General features: G+C 38.9%; 1 protein-coding gene across 2 annotated transcripts in view; it reads left to right on the forward strand.

The window, feature by feature from the left end:
• FLT1 (fms related receptor tyrosine kinase 1) overlaps positions 1 to 17,497 on the forward strand; it is a 108,481-nt gene that overhangs the window by 21,287 nt on the left and 69,697 nt on the right. For both annotated transcript variants that reach the window (XM_058828806.1, XM_058828811.1), the window contains exons 4-10: positions 3,732 to 3,856; positions 9,414 to 9,576; positions 9,664 to 9,800; positions 11,332 to 11,506; positions 13,458 to 13,575; positions 15,500 to 15,669; positions 16,081 to 16,240. In XM_058828806.1, the coding sequence (XP_058684789.1) occupies positions 3,732 to 3,856; positions 9,414 to 9,576; positions 9,664 to 9,800; positions 11,332 to 11,506; positions 13,458 to 13,575; positions 15,500 to 15,669; positions 16,081 to 16,240 (1,048 nt within the window). The remainder of the gene's footprint in view (positions 1 to 3,731; positions 3,857 to 9,413; positions 9,577 to 9,663; positions 9,801 to 11,331; positions 11,507 to 13,457; positions 13,576 to 15,499; positions 15,670 to 16,080; positions 16,241 to 17,497) is intronic.

The raw sequence follows: 17,497 nt of genomic DNA on the forward strand, positions 1-17,497 counted from the left end.
GTGAGAAATGTCTGTATTGTAGATGTGCAAGTAAGGCCGGAATGACTCTTGATGTGCAGGATTGTTTTGGAATTACTTCTGAACAGTCCCAATAATTTATCTGGGATAAATAATGTTAAGGAGGTTTAATCCCTTCAATGGAAAGGGAATGCTGCAATTGGCCCAGAAACCTCAATGGAGTCTGCCTGTCAGCTCTTTAGTAAAGACTGTGGTACTTTTCACATGCATGAGGGAAAAGGGTATTATGTGAATGTGATGAAAATGTTTCACCTCTTTTAGCCTGAAAAGAATCTTAAGGATGAGCCAAGTGTAAGTAGGTATTTTGGAAGAACTTCAGAGGATAAGCTTTTAGAGGTTTCAGGGAGCTTAGATTTTCCTGCAGAGACTTTTCTTCTTACAAATGTATGTGTAAGTCCTCTGACTTACATAGCTCTGATTATTAAAAAAAAACAAACCCAAGAACAGTAGCTGAAGCTTGTGAAAAGAAAAACCTTCTCAATCTTTTCTGAATTTGGCATTTCGGTGTTGGCTAATTTAGTTGTTTGTGCAAACCCCATAAATAGCCTAGACAGGTTACTGATACCAGACATAATATTGCTTGTGCTAAGTCTCTTATCAAGTTTTTATCTGGCTTCCAACCAGCTTAGCAAAAAACCTGCTATTTATGCTCTTTAACAATATAGCAAATGACCTTCATGGATTTTGTGATTTCATGAGTGCTCTTTGTGGTTTCATGTTGATTGTAACTGAGAGATATTGTAAGGAATATGGTCAACCCAGCACACAGTCATTCATTCAGGGCATAATTTAAAAATACACTAAACTGATTTTTAAAGTAACCTTTAACATAGGTAAATATTCTGTCTGTCCAGCTTTCATTTTGCTAACCTCACAGGCAGCTCTGAAAAAAAAAGAAAAACCAAAATAAACCAACAACCAAAATCAATAATTCATAAAAATGAGGTTAACCCCATTCCAAATCCCAATGAAGCTGAATGTGTAACCTGGATGTGGTCTTCAAGATAGGTCAGTCTGTGATGTTCCTTTTACATCTAGGATTTTCTGAACATAGAACTGAGAGGAGCTGGCCCAAAAGACTGCTAGTGGGAAATCAAGTCATGCGAGATGTGCTGACAAACCAGCTATGTGGGGAAGGTTCGTTTACCTCCCATCAGGAAGAAATTGAGAGGAAATGTAGTGAGAGCTAATGGCAGTAGCTGGGGTTGTGATGGGAAGGAAAGAGGAAAATAAAAGGCAAGGAGACCTATTGCTTAGGTCCAGAAGAATTCCATGTTGTTGGCAAACCCTGCCAAGGTGGCATAACCTGCCCTGGCTCTGCTGTGTGTTCAGATTTGCCTGATCCAGGCTGGTAAAGCCTGCACCAGATTCTGATCTTAAGGCACCAAGAGAATCCTGTTACGGCCTTTAAGATGGAAGGAGAATAAAATCAAAGGGAATCAGGAAAAGCCTCCATGCTCATTATGAAAACAAAACTGTGCTAGGAAACATGATGCGTATTTCTTTTAATCAAAAGCAGGAAGACATTTGGAGCACTTGGGGCCATCGATTGCCCTCTGGCCCATGGCGGAAGTCCCCGGTGATGTCAATGGGAGTTCTGCACGCGAATAGCGGGGGCACGGCGACGCCCTGGCGCACACGGCAGGGACTGTACCAGGAGAGGCTGTGACCGAGCTTTGGAGCCCACCAAGGGCAACCAGAACACTTGGGCCACTTTTATACAGCACTTTGTTAATTTCTCCAGGCATGGATGTGTATTTCCACTGAAGAAGAAGAAGAAAGAAAAGCTAAACGTGGTGTTTTATGCTGTTTTTCTGTCCCTGCCTTTGGACAGGCGGGAATCCTGTGAGGTCTGAGCTGCACAACCCCCACTGCCTCGATATTGGCATCAGTCTGTGGTGATACTCTGTCTGCAGATAGCACCAGCAGTCCCCAGAACAGCTCTTCCTCACACTTACAATGATCTGGAGATTGTGGTACAGGAAACCACTTTGCAAAACTTGCTAGTTTTGGGCAGGAGCTCTTAATTTTGTGACAAAGACAAACAAGTCTTTGGGGAGTAGTAAATCAGTTTGTCTGGTGATGTTAAGGGGCAGGTGACCTCTTCTGTGGCTGCAGTCCCTGAAACAAAAAAGGTTCTTTTCCTTGTGCTACAAACAGGTTCATTCTTGGTCTTTACTTGAATCTTACTGCAGAGGAAACGTCAGCCTAACAAGTCCTCAGGGCATTTTTTTATTACATACGCATCCTCTATTACTCATAAGTTCCTTTCACTCTCTCAGTGGACATTTAATACCTATTATTAAATAATACTTTGTGGGTTTCATTTCAGAAAGTTTGTATAACAGTTTCATCAAACCACATTCAGAAAAAAAATTCTGTATCCTGGAGTACATTTGAGACCCTCTGCTTTAGGATTCTCACCAGTATAAATTAGAGCAGAATCTGTTTTTCTTCCTGTTTGATCTCTCAAACAAAAATATTATTGCATATAGTAAGAAAAGAGGATCCTAAGGGCAGAACAGTGTGATGACCCTGGGAAGTGCATATCATACTTTTGAAAGACAAGCAAGAGTAACTTACTTGAAGAACTACTTGAGGGAACATAGGCCAACATGCAGAAGTTTGGGGGCAGAACACTTGAACCAAGTTGTCGTTGCAGTTTGAGGTTTTTTAAGGGATTGGTTCTTGCTATCTTTATTAATTTCTTATCCAAGAAAGATTTCCATTGTTATTTCTAAGATTTTTGACTGAGTGAAAATAATGGGATTTGCCTGAAAAAACATTAGAACTGTAGATAAGCACAGAATTAAGATCTTAATGTTCCGCTTTTCTTAGGAGTTAAAAACCAAACCTTATGTGAATTTGGAGGTAGTCTATCTGCAATGTGAGTCAAACTGAGCCTTCAGATCTGAGCACCTGCAAAGAAGATTTAGAGCCAGAGCCTGTGGCTTGAGCCCCTCTTTGTTAAGTGGTCCAAACAATAGCAACAGCAATGTTCCCTGTTCCCAGCGCAAGCTATTTATGACAATGCCCTTTGTTAAAGGGATTGTTCAAGGGACGGTAAATTACTCTGCCAAGCTTTAGTTTTGAGTCAAGAGGAATTAATGTTTTCCTGGCATTTTCATTTACCTTGTCACATAAAAAAGAGACACATAGGTATTGTGACAGTGGGAAGGAGAAGAATAATTAACTCTCTCTAGTCCGTATTCTCGGAGATGAAAATAGGGCTGGATAATCACGGCAGATTCTTTCTCCTGATGCTGTCAAAGTGGTTTTTTTCCTATCAATTTCCCTTCAGACAGCAGCAAGGTGTACTTTGTAGGGGGTTCCTGATAAATGAATTTCAGCTCACTTCCCATATATTTACTTTTCCTGGTGATGAAAAGTTACAAGTGCCATGAAATAAGAAGCACATATCTCAGCAGTGGAGGTGTGGCTGTAATGGAAAAAATTAGCTTCAACTCTCCTGACATTTGAAAATGATTTCAAAATACTGATATTGATATTGAATGATAGATATATCTTCAAATACTTAATAATAGTTTGATGAACATGTTTAGACAAAAGTAAATGGAAGATTGATTTCAGGACTTGTTTAGCTTTCATTATGGACTGGGCTAGTCTGTTTTTTAAGTCTGTATGCAGCATTAGAATTCCTATACACTGCCTTAAGATTTCACATATTAACCTTTCTTTTTCTTCTTTTGCAGATACAAGCAATCCATTTGTAGAGATGCACAGTGATATACCTAAAATAATAAACATGGCTGTAGGAAGAGAAATGATCATTCCATGCAGAGTCACAGCACCAAACACTGCCGTTACTTTAAAAAAGGTACCTGTATCCAAGCATGCTCTGAAAGTGCTACTGTAGATGATGTATTTGTTTGTTTATTAGCTTGTTTACAACTATTGTAATGCTTTTGAAATAATTTTAAAATCTAATATTTCCTATGCAACGTTTCTGGGTGTCAGTGTTCAGAAATATTTCAACCCTGGAGTCTTCATTTTGTGTTGCACAGAAGGGCTTCATCAAATCTCCTACAAAGGGTGGTGATTTTCTGAAGAAACTTAAACTTTTCATACTACTTTATTAAATCATCACTGGCAAAGGTTTCTTAAGCCCAAGAAGGAATTTCTTGTTAAGAGAAGAGATTTCCTCCCACCTCTTCCCCTGCCCTTCCTCCCTTTTCCTCTTCTGTTCTCTGGAACAGCCGGTGAGTCCCTGGAGACTTGCTGTGGCTGTACAAGGATCTTTGCAAGCCTTTGCCCTACCTCACTCCCACCAGAGACTTTGCTGCTTCCTTTTACATATGAGCACACAAGGGATGGCTTTTCTTTGTGGGGAAACTTTGCAGGGAAACTGCAAAGTTTGATGTGGTGGGACTAGTTTAAAAGAAAAAAAAGGTATTTCCATGTTTTGGGAAAATGTTTGTCTCCTAGGTGCCCTTAAGAGTACTGTGGAGAGCTAACTGAACCATATTTATGTAGTAAAGTACCTGGTGTCAAGACAGAGAATGGGCCATTTTTTAAAGTTATTCTTTTTTTTTCTTGAAAATTAGGTAGAGGTGGCAAAGAAGTTTTACATCTTAATAAAAGGAGTTATGTACATAGTGGCAATGAAAATTCATCACTGTTAAAAGGAAAAGAGGTTTATCTCTTTGTAGAATAACATGCAATTGTCAAACAATACCACTGTAAGATGTTTATCTAGTGCAACACAAGTCTTTGATTATTCTTTGACTGCAGAGCATTACACGAAACACAAATTTCAAGTGCTTTCAAGTGCTGCTTTGCTAATATAGATACAGATTTTGCTGCTTGTTTTTCACCTCTTAAATCCCATGAAAGAGGACAAAATGCAGAGAAAATAAAGTGGTCTGACCCAGGACACATTACCCTATGTGTGCAGGTACATGCACAGTTCTCCTGCAGGAAGATGCACAAGGTTGTGTGGTGTGGCAATAGAATCAAAAGCAAGTGAGACTTAGCATTCTCACTTGAATAGAAGGGGTGTTGTGAAGTGGGAATTGGGGACTGTAGTGTTGTATCTGAAATCTCAGCATATTAGATTTCTAGCTAAGAAAATTCCTGCCAGGTTTCTCTCATTAAACAATATTAAAAAGAATTCTCCTTATTTGGAGAAGATTGAAACATAAATACTCTCTATTTTTCATATCAACTTGCCTTTAGCTTGGGCTTGTAGTGTAAGGCACAGCTTTGCACCATCAAAACCAGATGTAATACTCTCAGAAGGAGAAAGAGGAGGAGGAGCCAAGTCTTGAAAGAAAGGATTGGTTGCTTACATGTTTTGCATTCCAGGAAAAATAAATGTGCTCCCTAATTAATCCTAGAATTTCCTGAAGCATGTAAGCTACAATGCATTACATCATATCTTACTTTATTTATCCTCTATGACACCCTTATATGAAGATTCCAGCAAGGTTCTACTCACATAGCAATTAAGAGATGTGTTAAATGCGTTCCACAGCTGCAGGCATAATAGTGCTGGAGAAATGGCAAGAGCTATTTTGTGTTTTCCATCAGTGATAAAGGAAGAAGTTGGTGTCCCCATAATGCAGTCCTCTGGAACTGGAAAGAAAATCCCAGCTTTAGTGTCATTAGATACTGCCTTCTATATTGCCAGGAGGTAAAAATACAAAATATTTTTGATAATCTCTCTCTTCTGGAAGGGCTCCCTACAGTTGCATGAGGACTGGTTCCAGCATTTGTTTCTTTGCAGTGCTGCTTCTTAGTTTTAGTGGACCAATGGGGAAAGGTTCATTATCCATCTTCAACACCACAAATTATTTTTTTTACTCAAACTTCATCTTTACTTTAGTCAAACCTTTTTAGATAGATACTGTGTTGCTATCATTTTCAGGCTGAACATCTGTGCAGATTGTATTTTATAGCATGGCAATCACATACAACATAGGATGAGGGTCTTCAAAAGTTAAGAATCTAATAAACCATGGACTGGGAAATGGGGATGAAGCTTTTAATTCCTATTTCAAATTCAACCTTTGGGTCCTGATATAACCTTTATCTGTGGCAGCCAATGGCCTTTTCCTTATCATATGAAAAACTGTGAAATCAGTTAATAGTTTTGATCTAATGCTTAATAGTTAGATATTCAGAGCCTCTGAAACCATCATTCCTATCAACATGATTCTGGCAGCCTGATTCAGTATCCATTAAATATGATAAACCTTACTGGAAGTAAGCTGTGCACTTCTCTTACCTCTTCATTTGCTCTTATCTTGATAAATGGAGAAAGTATCACCTTTTGATACAGTGACTTAATCCATCTGTTTGCTGAGAATCCTTTTGGATTCTCTGTCTTAAAAACAATGGCATTCATAGGACTAGAAGTAAATAATCTTCAGTACAAGGAATAAAAGTGGAAAAACCCCAAGGGATGTTGTGAATCACATAACCGGACAATCTGAATTCTTAATTATGCCACCTGATCCTTCCCAAATTGGTGGAAGGGGAAATATGAAAGAAAAGACAAGCGTTCAAGACTCTAATGTACATTTTAATGTGAATTTTTAGTTGTCTCTTTCCAATACAATCTGCCTTTGGAGATGTGGGGGACAGTTTGACTATAACTCTTGACCATAGGTAGGTACACAGTATGTGGCTGTACTGTGTTAATGCCACCAGGTACCAAAAGCATTCAGCAAAGATTGAGCAAAGAAAGAGGCACAGCCTATACCAAAAATAGCTGCATTTGAAACAAAGTACAAAGAAGGTAAAAGGCCAAGAATGCACTGGGAGCCACAGTGATATGGTTCACCAAGATTAGCATGTAGACAATAAATTCCATCTTTGTTGCAGCCATCGCAACAAGCTGATTCTTTGAATGCCTCTGACTCACTGTTGGTTCCCATCTGAAAGCTATTATTGTGGCTGAATTTATCTTCTGCTGCTTCAGCGGAAGTCTCACTGCTACAGCATGGTGTTTCTTCATAGGTTTTCTACTTCTCTCTCTGATGACCAAATGGCCAAGATTTTTGACAAGGCCTTGAGCTACGCTGGTCTTGCTTTGCATAGGGGCAGGAGCAGATGACATCTGGAGGTCTCTTCCAACCTAAATTATTGTGTGATTCTTGGATTCTCTGTCTTGTACCATCCATGCAGTGATCAGCATGGTGATGGCAATACCATGTTTCTAGTTGGTGGTCTGAAAACTGGTTTAGGGCAGAGCAAAACAGCTGTGGTTCTCTGAGAGTGGGAAACATAATCTGAGCCATAATCTGGGCTGGCAGAGAGCAGCATGGAGAAGAGCTGGGTAAGAAAGGGCAGAGCACCCAGTCTCCATTCATCTTCTCATCTGAGACAAAGTCCTCGTATTTCCACCCTCCAATAGGGACTTGTTGCAGCATTTTGGGGTTTTCCCCTTGAGATCTGGTCAGAGACCAGCTATGTCACAGAGGTCTTTTGCTAGTCAGAGACCTCAGTTTCCTGAAATTGTCCTTTGAGTAAATTTCTGTTGTGTTATGCTTTCACAGGTGACTGGGTGTAACTTCTGTCTCAGAGCTGAAAAAAAATTTTACAATAAAGATGTTGCTCTAGTGCTTTTGAGGGATGTCAGATGAGTAAACTGTACAGGCAAAGATTTGTGTCCACAATAAGTAAGCGTAGTGGATATCCAGACATCTCACAAAATTATGAGTTGCAAAATAGGACTCTTCTGGATGTTTTGGTTACTTTTGTATTCCTGGAGTAAGGCTAATACAAAGTCAGTAATACATCAAGTGAGTAATGAATGTGCAGTGAATGCATTCCCTGGGAAACATCCGTTTAGGAAGGCTCTGACCCTCTGGCTTCACTTTCTCCATGAAAAACCTCTACAGAAATATGCTCAGGTAAAATAGCTTGGTTTCCATCAAAGCAGCAAGAGGATAAATCCAACCAAAGCTCTTGAAAATGTAACTATGAACTAGGTAAACCAAAGTCGAAAATTGTTTTGTTTAGGACAGGAATGGCAACAGAGCTCATAGGGACCAAGATATTGTTGAATGGTAGCCATCAGGCTGTAATGTAATGGGCTTTACTTGTGTGTGTGCTACACACACTTCCCTGTGATTTGTATGCTTATTATAGCATCTTATCAGCTGTTGTAAAGATAAGGAATTCTACCACGTCCTTTTGTGCTCTGTATTTATTCCTCATTTGATTCATCACGCACTTAGTTATTTTGGAGGAAATGACATGAGATGAGTGGATGTGGTCTCAAGGGTGTCTTTCTGCATGGGCTGAGCAGGCAGCATTGAGGGTGCTGGGTTGTAGAGAGAAGCTGTACCACACAGGAAAGAGACAGACATTCATGCTTCCCCCAGCCTCTGACAGCCACCCATGCTGGCTTTGCTTGTAGGAAGGAAAGGGCTGTCCAACACATGAGTCCTCTGCTCAAATAAAGGGGATGAAAGAGATGAAGGGACACAGTGAAACTGGTGCAGAGTGGGAAGTGATGGGCTGCAAGGCGCTTAGTTGATCCAGGGATCTTTCCTTATGACCATAATTCGTTTAAACTCTGCTCTGTGCCATCTTTAAAAATATCTTATTTTTACCATTAAAACAGGTATTATCAAAGTAGAGACATATCCAGGTTTTGTACTCATGGCTTATCTCTGTGCTATCCAATGGTGGCATTAATTCCATTAATAAGGTATAACAAAATAGCATGGTCTGAAAACAAGAGGTTTTGTCTGAGCTTCAATGGCTATGGCAGGCTTTACTTTTTCAGGGTTTTCTTGATACTTTATTAAAATGGGGCTTGAAGTGCAAAGGATCATAATGTAAAAGATAACTTGTACTGCTGAGAAAATCAAAGTTTGATCCCACACGGCAGTAAGTTTTTTGTTTGTTTTTTAATTCTTTTAGGCAAAATAAATATGACATGCATGGAATTGAGTCCTGGCAGGAATTTCTTAAAGCCACAAAATGACAGCAAATTAAGTCTATTTGTCATCTCCAATGAAAAGCGTGTATTGGTTTCTCTGTGGTGAAAGCAGGATACTTAATTGCAAAGGTTCCTGGAGATGAGCACTTTAGCTGCCAACCAGGAGCCAACAGAATAGCAGACCAAGTGCTGAAGCTAATTGTAGTGTCAATCTATTGTATCATAAATTACATCCTGCTATAAATAATGAAATCCTGGAAACAAATGCAGCATTTGAATTCTTCACACAGGTTTTTCCTCTATTTTGTGAAGAAAATGTGACTTGAAAAGCCCACATCATTAAATGCCATCCTTTTCATGTTGATTTGCATTGGTTTTTTTGGGGTGCTTTTTTCCCCATCCCTTTTTCTACAGGGCTACTTTGATTAGAGAGTAGACATGAGAATGAGTTGTTTTTGTGATGTGTGTTTGGCACTTCCAGATTCCACGAGAAACCCTAATTCCTGATGGCAAGACAATAATCTGGGACAGCATGCAAGGCTTCAGAATACCTAAGGCAACTTACAAATTCATCGGGCTCCTGAGCTGTGAGACAACCGTCGGTGGGCACACGTACAGCACCAAGTACCTAACGCACAGAGAAAGTAGGTGGCACTCTCCAGTCCCCATCTCTCAGAAAGCACCCTGCCCTGCTGGCATGGCTAATTGTTCTTCCTCTTTGTCACATGCAGCCAACACAATTTTTGATGTTCAGTTAAGCACCCCCCGTCTTGTCAAGCTGCTGAAGGGAGACAGCCTAGCAATTAACTGCACTGTCACTGCAGCCTGGAACACCAGAGTGCAGATGACATGGACTTACCCTGGAGAGGTGAGTGCTGTGGTTGGAAAGAAGAAAACAGAGGTTTCCCACAGATCATGCTGCATCTAGCATCCCGGGAGGAATTCTGGTCTGGAATGCTTGCCGTTGTTTGCATTCCATCATTTTGACCCTTGCTGACATGTCTCTTAAGGTTTCTTTTTTCCTTTCTGATGCTTAATTTCATGAGTAAACATGTTTACACAATGTGCTCTGGTTATATTGCATAATCACGAGCGAACGCTAGAATTGTTTCATCTCTGGGAGCTTCTTTTCGACCTGGTGAAACGAGAGAAATTTATCACTCCGTCCCAGGCAGGGGCTCTCTCTTGTGACAAAAAAGTTTTCAGTGAGGCTGTCTTCTCAACACATTCATTTCAAATACTGGCAGACAGTCAGGCACCTGATTCCAGCATGCTTAGAAAAGATATTTTGATTTAGCTAGCCAAAAAATCTCATTTGTTAAGTGTCATAAGAACAATCCTCTTGTTTTGACAACTACAGGAATGATCTTGAATGTGCTTCTCTACCCCCCACATTGGGAGCATCCTCATAAATATTTGTCACTTACAAAATAACTGCCAGGGAGTCCGTGTAAAACTGATAAGAAATTTGACATTAGCTTAAGGTTTACAACTCCCATTCCTTTCATGTCAGTTTGATTTATGCTGGTGATTCAAGTCAAGATCATTTATTATGTCACTCATTGAATCTAATCACAGGCTAAAATTATGATTGCATTATATAGGGAAGATTAATGCAATTGTTTATTGCTTACTGTAGCCATTTTCCCTGGCATTTTTTCACCTCAGAAATAAACAACTTAGCAACAAGAAATGCTCCAAATATATTGTATTGCTCTTTGCTGTCCTATCAAGCCCTATCTGGGCACCGCACTTGTAAAATTGTGCTTTGTTTTTATTTAGATGGTAACTGAAGGGTGCTCAGTGTTTATAAGACATCAACAATGTCCTGGGTTAAATAAACTTTGAGGCCAAATGCTAAGGGGGAGTTGCAGGAAATAACTCCTCAGAGTCACATTATCTTCAGTTCCACCCTGCTATTCCCTTGCCAAATCTAGTCCCTCTTCCGTCTCTAGTGTCTCCAGAATTCTCCCCTCCTTGTGTTAATGTCCTTTTCTTCTATATATCTGCTTCCTATGGCACTGAATCCAGGCACCAAACCATGTGCTGCTCTTCATATTATGGCTTCAGGGATTTTTAGCAGTGTTGGGACAATGGCAGCGGGGAGCTGGGCATGTTGATATGACAGGCTATACAAAAAGGAAGCTCTTGCTCTGGAAAGTACTGGCTTGGATACAATGACAGCTTGGGTGAAGACAGGGATGAATTGCCCTATAAGGTTGCTTATATTTTTTATTGCTGACCATCCAGAAATGTTAAGCATCTTTTCTGTGACGTAAAAAGGCATCTGGGGTTGTTTTTATTAAGTTATGGTGGCAGTACAGAAAAATAAAAATCTTAATAATCTTGAAAATCGGTTTGATTAACCTCTTTCTTGTTGATTTCTCTGGCTTTTATAGACAAGGAAAAGAGGTTCTGTAATGCAGCGTATTGACCAGAAGAATTCAGAGGCCAACATTTTTTACAGCATCCTCGTTGTCGACAGAGTGCGGGATATTGATAAAGGCCAGTACACCTGCCACGTGAAGAGCGGGCCATCGATCAAGGCCGTCAACACAACAGTCATTGTTTATGGTAAGAAGTGGTGCACATTTGTAGAATGTTCAGTGCTCATGTACCAAGGTCAGTCATGTGATAGTTTTACATCGTGACACAAGGTGGAAGCAAATTTGTAGCACATTCGTCATGGGCAGAAAAAGGGAAATGAGGGAGGGAGGCCCTTCAGGAGGGAAAACATGCCATTTCTTCCATGACTGCTTTGTACTGCTGGCAGTAGACATGTTAATGTTCAATTTCATTATTTTTGTCTGCTAAATGTTGTGATGGCACTGTCCTCAGTCAGTTCTAGCAGATACAATCAGGGAAACTCTGGTTTGTCAGGGAAAAGAAGGTACAAGCATAATTTAAATGGAAGAATGTAATTTCCTCTTCTATGGTACTTATGCCTTTCTTTCTTTGAAGAACTAAAGAAATAAATGCCCTAACTCTACATGGAGCGAGTAGACCATTCAAAAAATGCAAATAATTAATATGGTTTTACAGCAGGACACTTGATTGAGTTCCCTATGATTTGTCTGGGCCTTCTGTGAAATCTGGAAATTTCTGATATTATTTCAAAAGTATATGAATAAGGGCATTTTTGCATGTGGACCCTTTGGGGAGTGACCTTTGGGATGACACCCTGTTACAATTAGAAACACCCAGGATTTTTGGAGCACCATTGATTTTAAGACCAAGAGGCTGGTGGGTGTCCTCTAACACAGATGACTCATGGTCAGAATATGGATTTGTTGCATTTTCAATGGTGTATCTTTTCTCTCCTATCCGGAAGTGTGGACTAAGCATTCTGTGTTGGTATTCTTAGAGAGAATTTCATCACATTTTTTCTATTTAAACTCTCGAATAAGGCACTGGGAGCATAGGATGAATCATGATAACCATTGTTATCATTGTTATCATTGATATCATTGTTATCATCGATAACTGTATCTTCAGCAGATAAACTGCATCTGTCAGAAACTGAGGTTTAGATTAAAATTAAAGTCAGAGAAGTTGGAGATTAAAATTAGAGTCAGAAAATCTGGGACTGTTGAAGTCAGCCTGCATTCACATAAGCAGCCCCATTAGAGGATACCCACATTAGAAAGAACCTGTGTGAATAAAGGCTTGCAGAATCAGGGCTGTATCTTTATAACTTGACTTGTGTAATTAGTTATTTGTCTTCTGCATATTATTTTCAATATACGTGTTGTTATTAAATGTTAAACTTGTTTAATAGATATCCATCATCCTTATACAGTTTGTAATGTGAGTAAATATTGCATCATAGGTACCATCAAAAGGACACTCAAACATTTTTTATACTTTGAATGTTTTAGTTTGCACAAGTTGGCAAGGGAAAAAGAGATATTTTCCAATGTATTGAATTTTTTGGTTTATTGCCTCTGGTGAAAACCATCAACTTGGCAGAGCTGGAGATACAGGGCAGAGCAATTGGAAAAGAACAAATTCCAGCAGGCTGATATTATTCCAGTGAAGTGACAAAGATTTGTTTGTTTGAAACAGCTGTTTACCAATGCTACAGAAAGTTTCTGCCTTTTCCTTTGCTATTTCTCTGAAGATCCCTTAAATCTTCTCTGGCAAAATGTTTTCTTTTGGAACATCCATTGATTCTTAGCCTGTAGGAGTGGAAAGGTCATCTGATCATCCTCAGTTCAGCCTCCCACATACTACAGACCTCTTTATCTCTTGTGCCTTTTTTTCTGGCTGAAGCACAATGTGAATTTGGCTAGAGTGTATCTTCTCCAAGCAGTTCCATGCCCTGGGAGCTGCATCTCAGTTTCTTGTATATTCTTTTCTATTTTATAGATCTCCAGGAGGTTAGGCTCTATTTTTGATGTTAACATGTGGAAGCATCAAAATTATTAAAAATAATTTTTATTTGGAGTCACATTTTCTTTAGTAGAACTGCTCTTTTTGCAGGATGAAAATCAGTAATACAAAGCACTTTTTTATTTTGTTTAAGATAAAATGTTCATTAATTTGAAACGTCGAAGAAAAACTGCGCTGGAGGTTGTAGCCGGAAGAAAATCCTATCGTTTGTCAATGAAAGTGAAGGCATTTCCCTCTCCAGAGGTTATATGGTAGGACAACAGTTACTTCCACAGATGCATCCTGGACATCTTGTTATAATAGAGTTGGGGAGGATTTTTTTAACGTTTCAGAGCTGCCTGGGATTCTAACAATTTGTGAGAACATTACCTGCATTTCACAAGGGCGAGAAAGGCAATAAGGAAAGTTTAAAGCTGAGATCCTCAAATAGGTTGGGTATGTCTCCTCTTGAAATCAATGGATGCTCTACAGCTAAATATCTCTACCAGCCTTGACTCAAGTGTTGCATCCAGAATCATTCACACCTAGATTTGAAGCCTGAACTTGCTTTTTCAGACAGTAAGAGAAAGAAAAGAAGGTTTTCATTAAAATAAATGATTGACTTGAGTCATACAGACATGCACTATTGCAAAAAAATGGAAGTTGGTATTATTATGCAGTGATCTGAAGGTTGTAGATCTACTTCAGCAGAGCATTCTCTGGATCATTCATTTGTCTCATGTATGCTGTGTTAAGAACTTTTGGAACAGGTTTGTTTGGTTTTTTTATTAATCCAAACCACTTTCATATGGAAAAGTGTTATCTATTCATGATCTCAAGGGGTTTTTGTTTAAATAATTTTAAACACCAGTAGCTCTGGCTCAATTAATTGTGCTTTAACAAAGGGTCTATGACAAGACTGATTAAGAAAACAAACAATACATACATAAACAGGGGGAGTGCATGTTACAGCCAGGAATTAATTTTGCCCCAAAAGTGTTGTCTTGTTTTACAAAACCTTTACGCTTATGGCTCCATGTGGAAAATTAAGGGGTGAGTGTGACACTGATGCCAGCCATTTATACATCATTTTCTGTTTCTCCAGTGTTTGGGTTTGTTGACTACACATATAGATCCAAAACTTCTGAACTAAAAAAAAAATCTTCAAACATTTTAACAAATTTTAACAAATTTTTTAATTTAAAATTGAGATTCGTCAAACATTGGAATAAATAGCCCAGAGTGCTGGTGGAGTGTCCATTCTTAGAGATTCACAAAACCATGCTGAAAATGGTATTGGGTAACCTTCTGACCTTGCTTTATATAGGACATTAGACTAAATGAATTCCAAAGGCTTTTTCAGCTGCAGCTCTTCTCTGGTTCTGTAAAATACACATGCAGTGAAATGCCTAAATCCGTAACTCTTTTGACCAAAGTTTAGTGCTCCTCTAATAAAAGTAAGACTTTTCTGTAAATACTAACTAAAAGCTGTGAATCATTGAGATCAAATCCATCATCATAATGAATATGTGTTGCACCCTTCTACTAACATCATGTTAACCTTCTTGCAGCTTGTTAAAATGTACTTTACACTGTATTTTAGGCTTGGAAGAAAATTCTTTTGCTTCAGGAATCTATGTGTGAGCAACAGTTAGTACTTTCTACGTTGATTTTCTGTTATCTTTAAAAACATTCACTTGATAGCAGGATATCTGATTCCTAAGTGCTTATCTAATCTACTTACTCTTCCTCTTCCTAAAATCACAGCTGTGCTTAGAGTACTGTAATGCTCTGTCCCAGGATGTATTCTGAGGTCATAGAGAAATGGCCAGTGCAAGATGATGCAACCTTTATTTCTGTGACCAGCTCTTAGACAAAATGGTTGTCCCTCAGACTAAATGGCGGTCACAGCCATGGGCAACTGGGATCTTTAGAGACAGAGTTGCAATTTTCAGCAACTCTCAAATACCATAGAACCCCGTCAGATTCTTATCAATTTTAATATATAGAATAGTATTCTCTAAAGTGGTTTACGAATGTCAGCAATCTTATTTGAATGAAAAGGACAAGTCTGGTAAACAGAATCTCAGACTGGAAATCCAATCCCTTCCCAAAGATTGAGGAATATGATGTAACATGGGTGATCTAAGCAGAAATATTTTTCAGAATTTTGATTTCTGGAATTCCATGAAACAGGTTAAAAGATGGGCTACCTGCTGCTGAAAAATGTGCCCGGTACATTGTTAAAGACTATTCATTAGTCATCAAGGATGTTGCTGAGGAGGATGCTGGAAACTACACCATAATATTGAGCATTCGACAGTGGAACTTGTCGAAGAATCTTACAGTCACTCTTACGGTAAATGGTAAGTTTGCAACATGTTCCCATGCTTCTCCTGAACATGTAAAGGCTCAATTTCCTTTGAGCTGGATTGTCACCAATCTTGCCATCGTCAGGGCATTGTGGGTTTTCTTACTGACTTCATGGACCCAAACCCAAGCCTCATATGCAGGGTGAAAGGCCCATCTTTGAACCAGAAGATGGATGCTGGTTTTCATTTGAAGTGTTTTCTGTCCTCCACAGTCACATATTTGTTCCTGATGACTTAAATGTGTTACTAACCACTCATCTGACATGACTCAGGACTGCTGTTTTCCTTTGTTTTCCTGGGGATTTTTCTTGTTACTCACACCGCAGGAATGTAGTATTTTTATAATAGTGCAATACATTGGAAATAAGCTGGTTTTAATTGCTCTCCAATTTTTACCCTTTCCAGTGAAACCACAGATATACGAAAAGGCCGTGTCATCATTCCCTGAACCTAATCTGCATTTATTAGGCAGCAAACAAGTGCTGACATGCACTGTGTATGGTATTCCTCCACCTAAAATTACATGGATGTGGTATCCCTGTAAACAAAACCATTCTAAAACAAGGTAGGAGAGCATCTTTACTTTTATTTAGTATAATATTTTAATATAATTTAATATATCAATTTATTATAAAAATATAATATTTTATATATATTTTGCTATTACACAGATATTTTTTTACAAGCATAAAGCTTGCTGTAAACATGTTTTTTTTATTAGTTAATAAAAACTGTCTACTTTTTAATCAATATATTTTTCAGTAGATATATAGTCACAATGCAACATTTTCTCCATTGTTATTTGAAAATGGAGGGCAGTGGTTATTTGGTATTGTTGTTTGGGTTTATATACAGTTCACTAGTATTCATGCATGCAATATTCGTCCAGAAGCCATAATTGCTTTTGCGTTTTCATGAGAGAAGACAATGTCTTGCAAAGTTCACACGCTTTCACATGGAGAAGTTTTCCTCCATGCTTTTCTCCATGCACAGTGACTCCTATGTGTGGCTTCCTTTGAAATAGACAAGAAACATCGTAGAAGCTTCTTCCATTATGAAGGTCAGATCTGCTGTGTCACATGTTTAGTCATAGATTCACTTCAGCAAGCTAAATGAGCCCACCATTGTCCAGGATGATATTTAAAGAGGGTAGAGGATAAATGGCACCATACAAGCTTACTTGACGCTGATGTGGTGCTCAAGCTAATCCTCTTTTTACATTTTAGTTTTCTTTTGAACTCTGTTTCTTATAATTAGGAGTTCATGCTGATTCACCCACAGCTCTTCCTGTGTCATGAAATCTGACAAACTTAATGATTAACAGTCAACCTACACAACAGCATTATCATTAAGTTGTTATTGGAGGGTTCAAACAGACAAGTTTTTTGGATCACAGCCCAATGAAGATATTTAAAAACCTAACAAGTTTAACACACAACTTTTTCTCAGTTTCAGCTGAAGAATAATCACATTCCCCAGGATTTCACTTTTTTAATGCTTTCATAGAATTGGGATTTAGCACCAGGCAAATATTTAAGGACATGCTGAATTGAAAGAGTACAAGACACGTCCTTCAAATAAGGGTCTCAATACTAAACATCTCAAACTAAGGATACCTGGAAGTTCTTTGATATCAGTGAGAGACTGGTCAGCACTTCCTTGAAGCATGTGTTATTTTTCCCACTATGTCTTTGGGATTATTTTAATGGCTGTCTTTCTGTGCCCTTCTCACCAAGAGGTGGCACTAGCAATCTCTCCTCTTGCTGGAACAGATATTACCTGAAATTCTCCATTTTAAGGACAGGTGAGAGCTGCATTTCCT

Source organism: Poecile atricapillus, chromosome 1 (genome assembly GCF_030490865.1).
Source record: "Poecile atricapillus isolate bPoeAtr1 chromosome 1, bPoeAtr1.hap1, whole genome shotgun sequence".
In the NCBI taxonomy this organism is placed as follows: Eukaryota; Metazoa; Chordata; class Aves; order Passeriformes; family Paridae; genus Poecile; species Poecile atricapillus.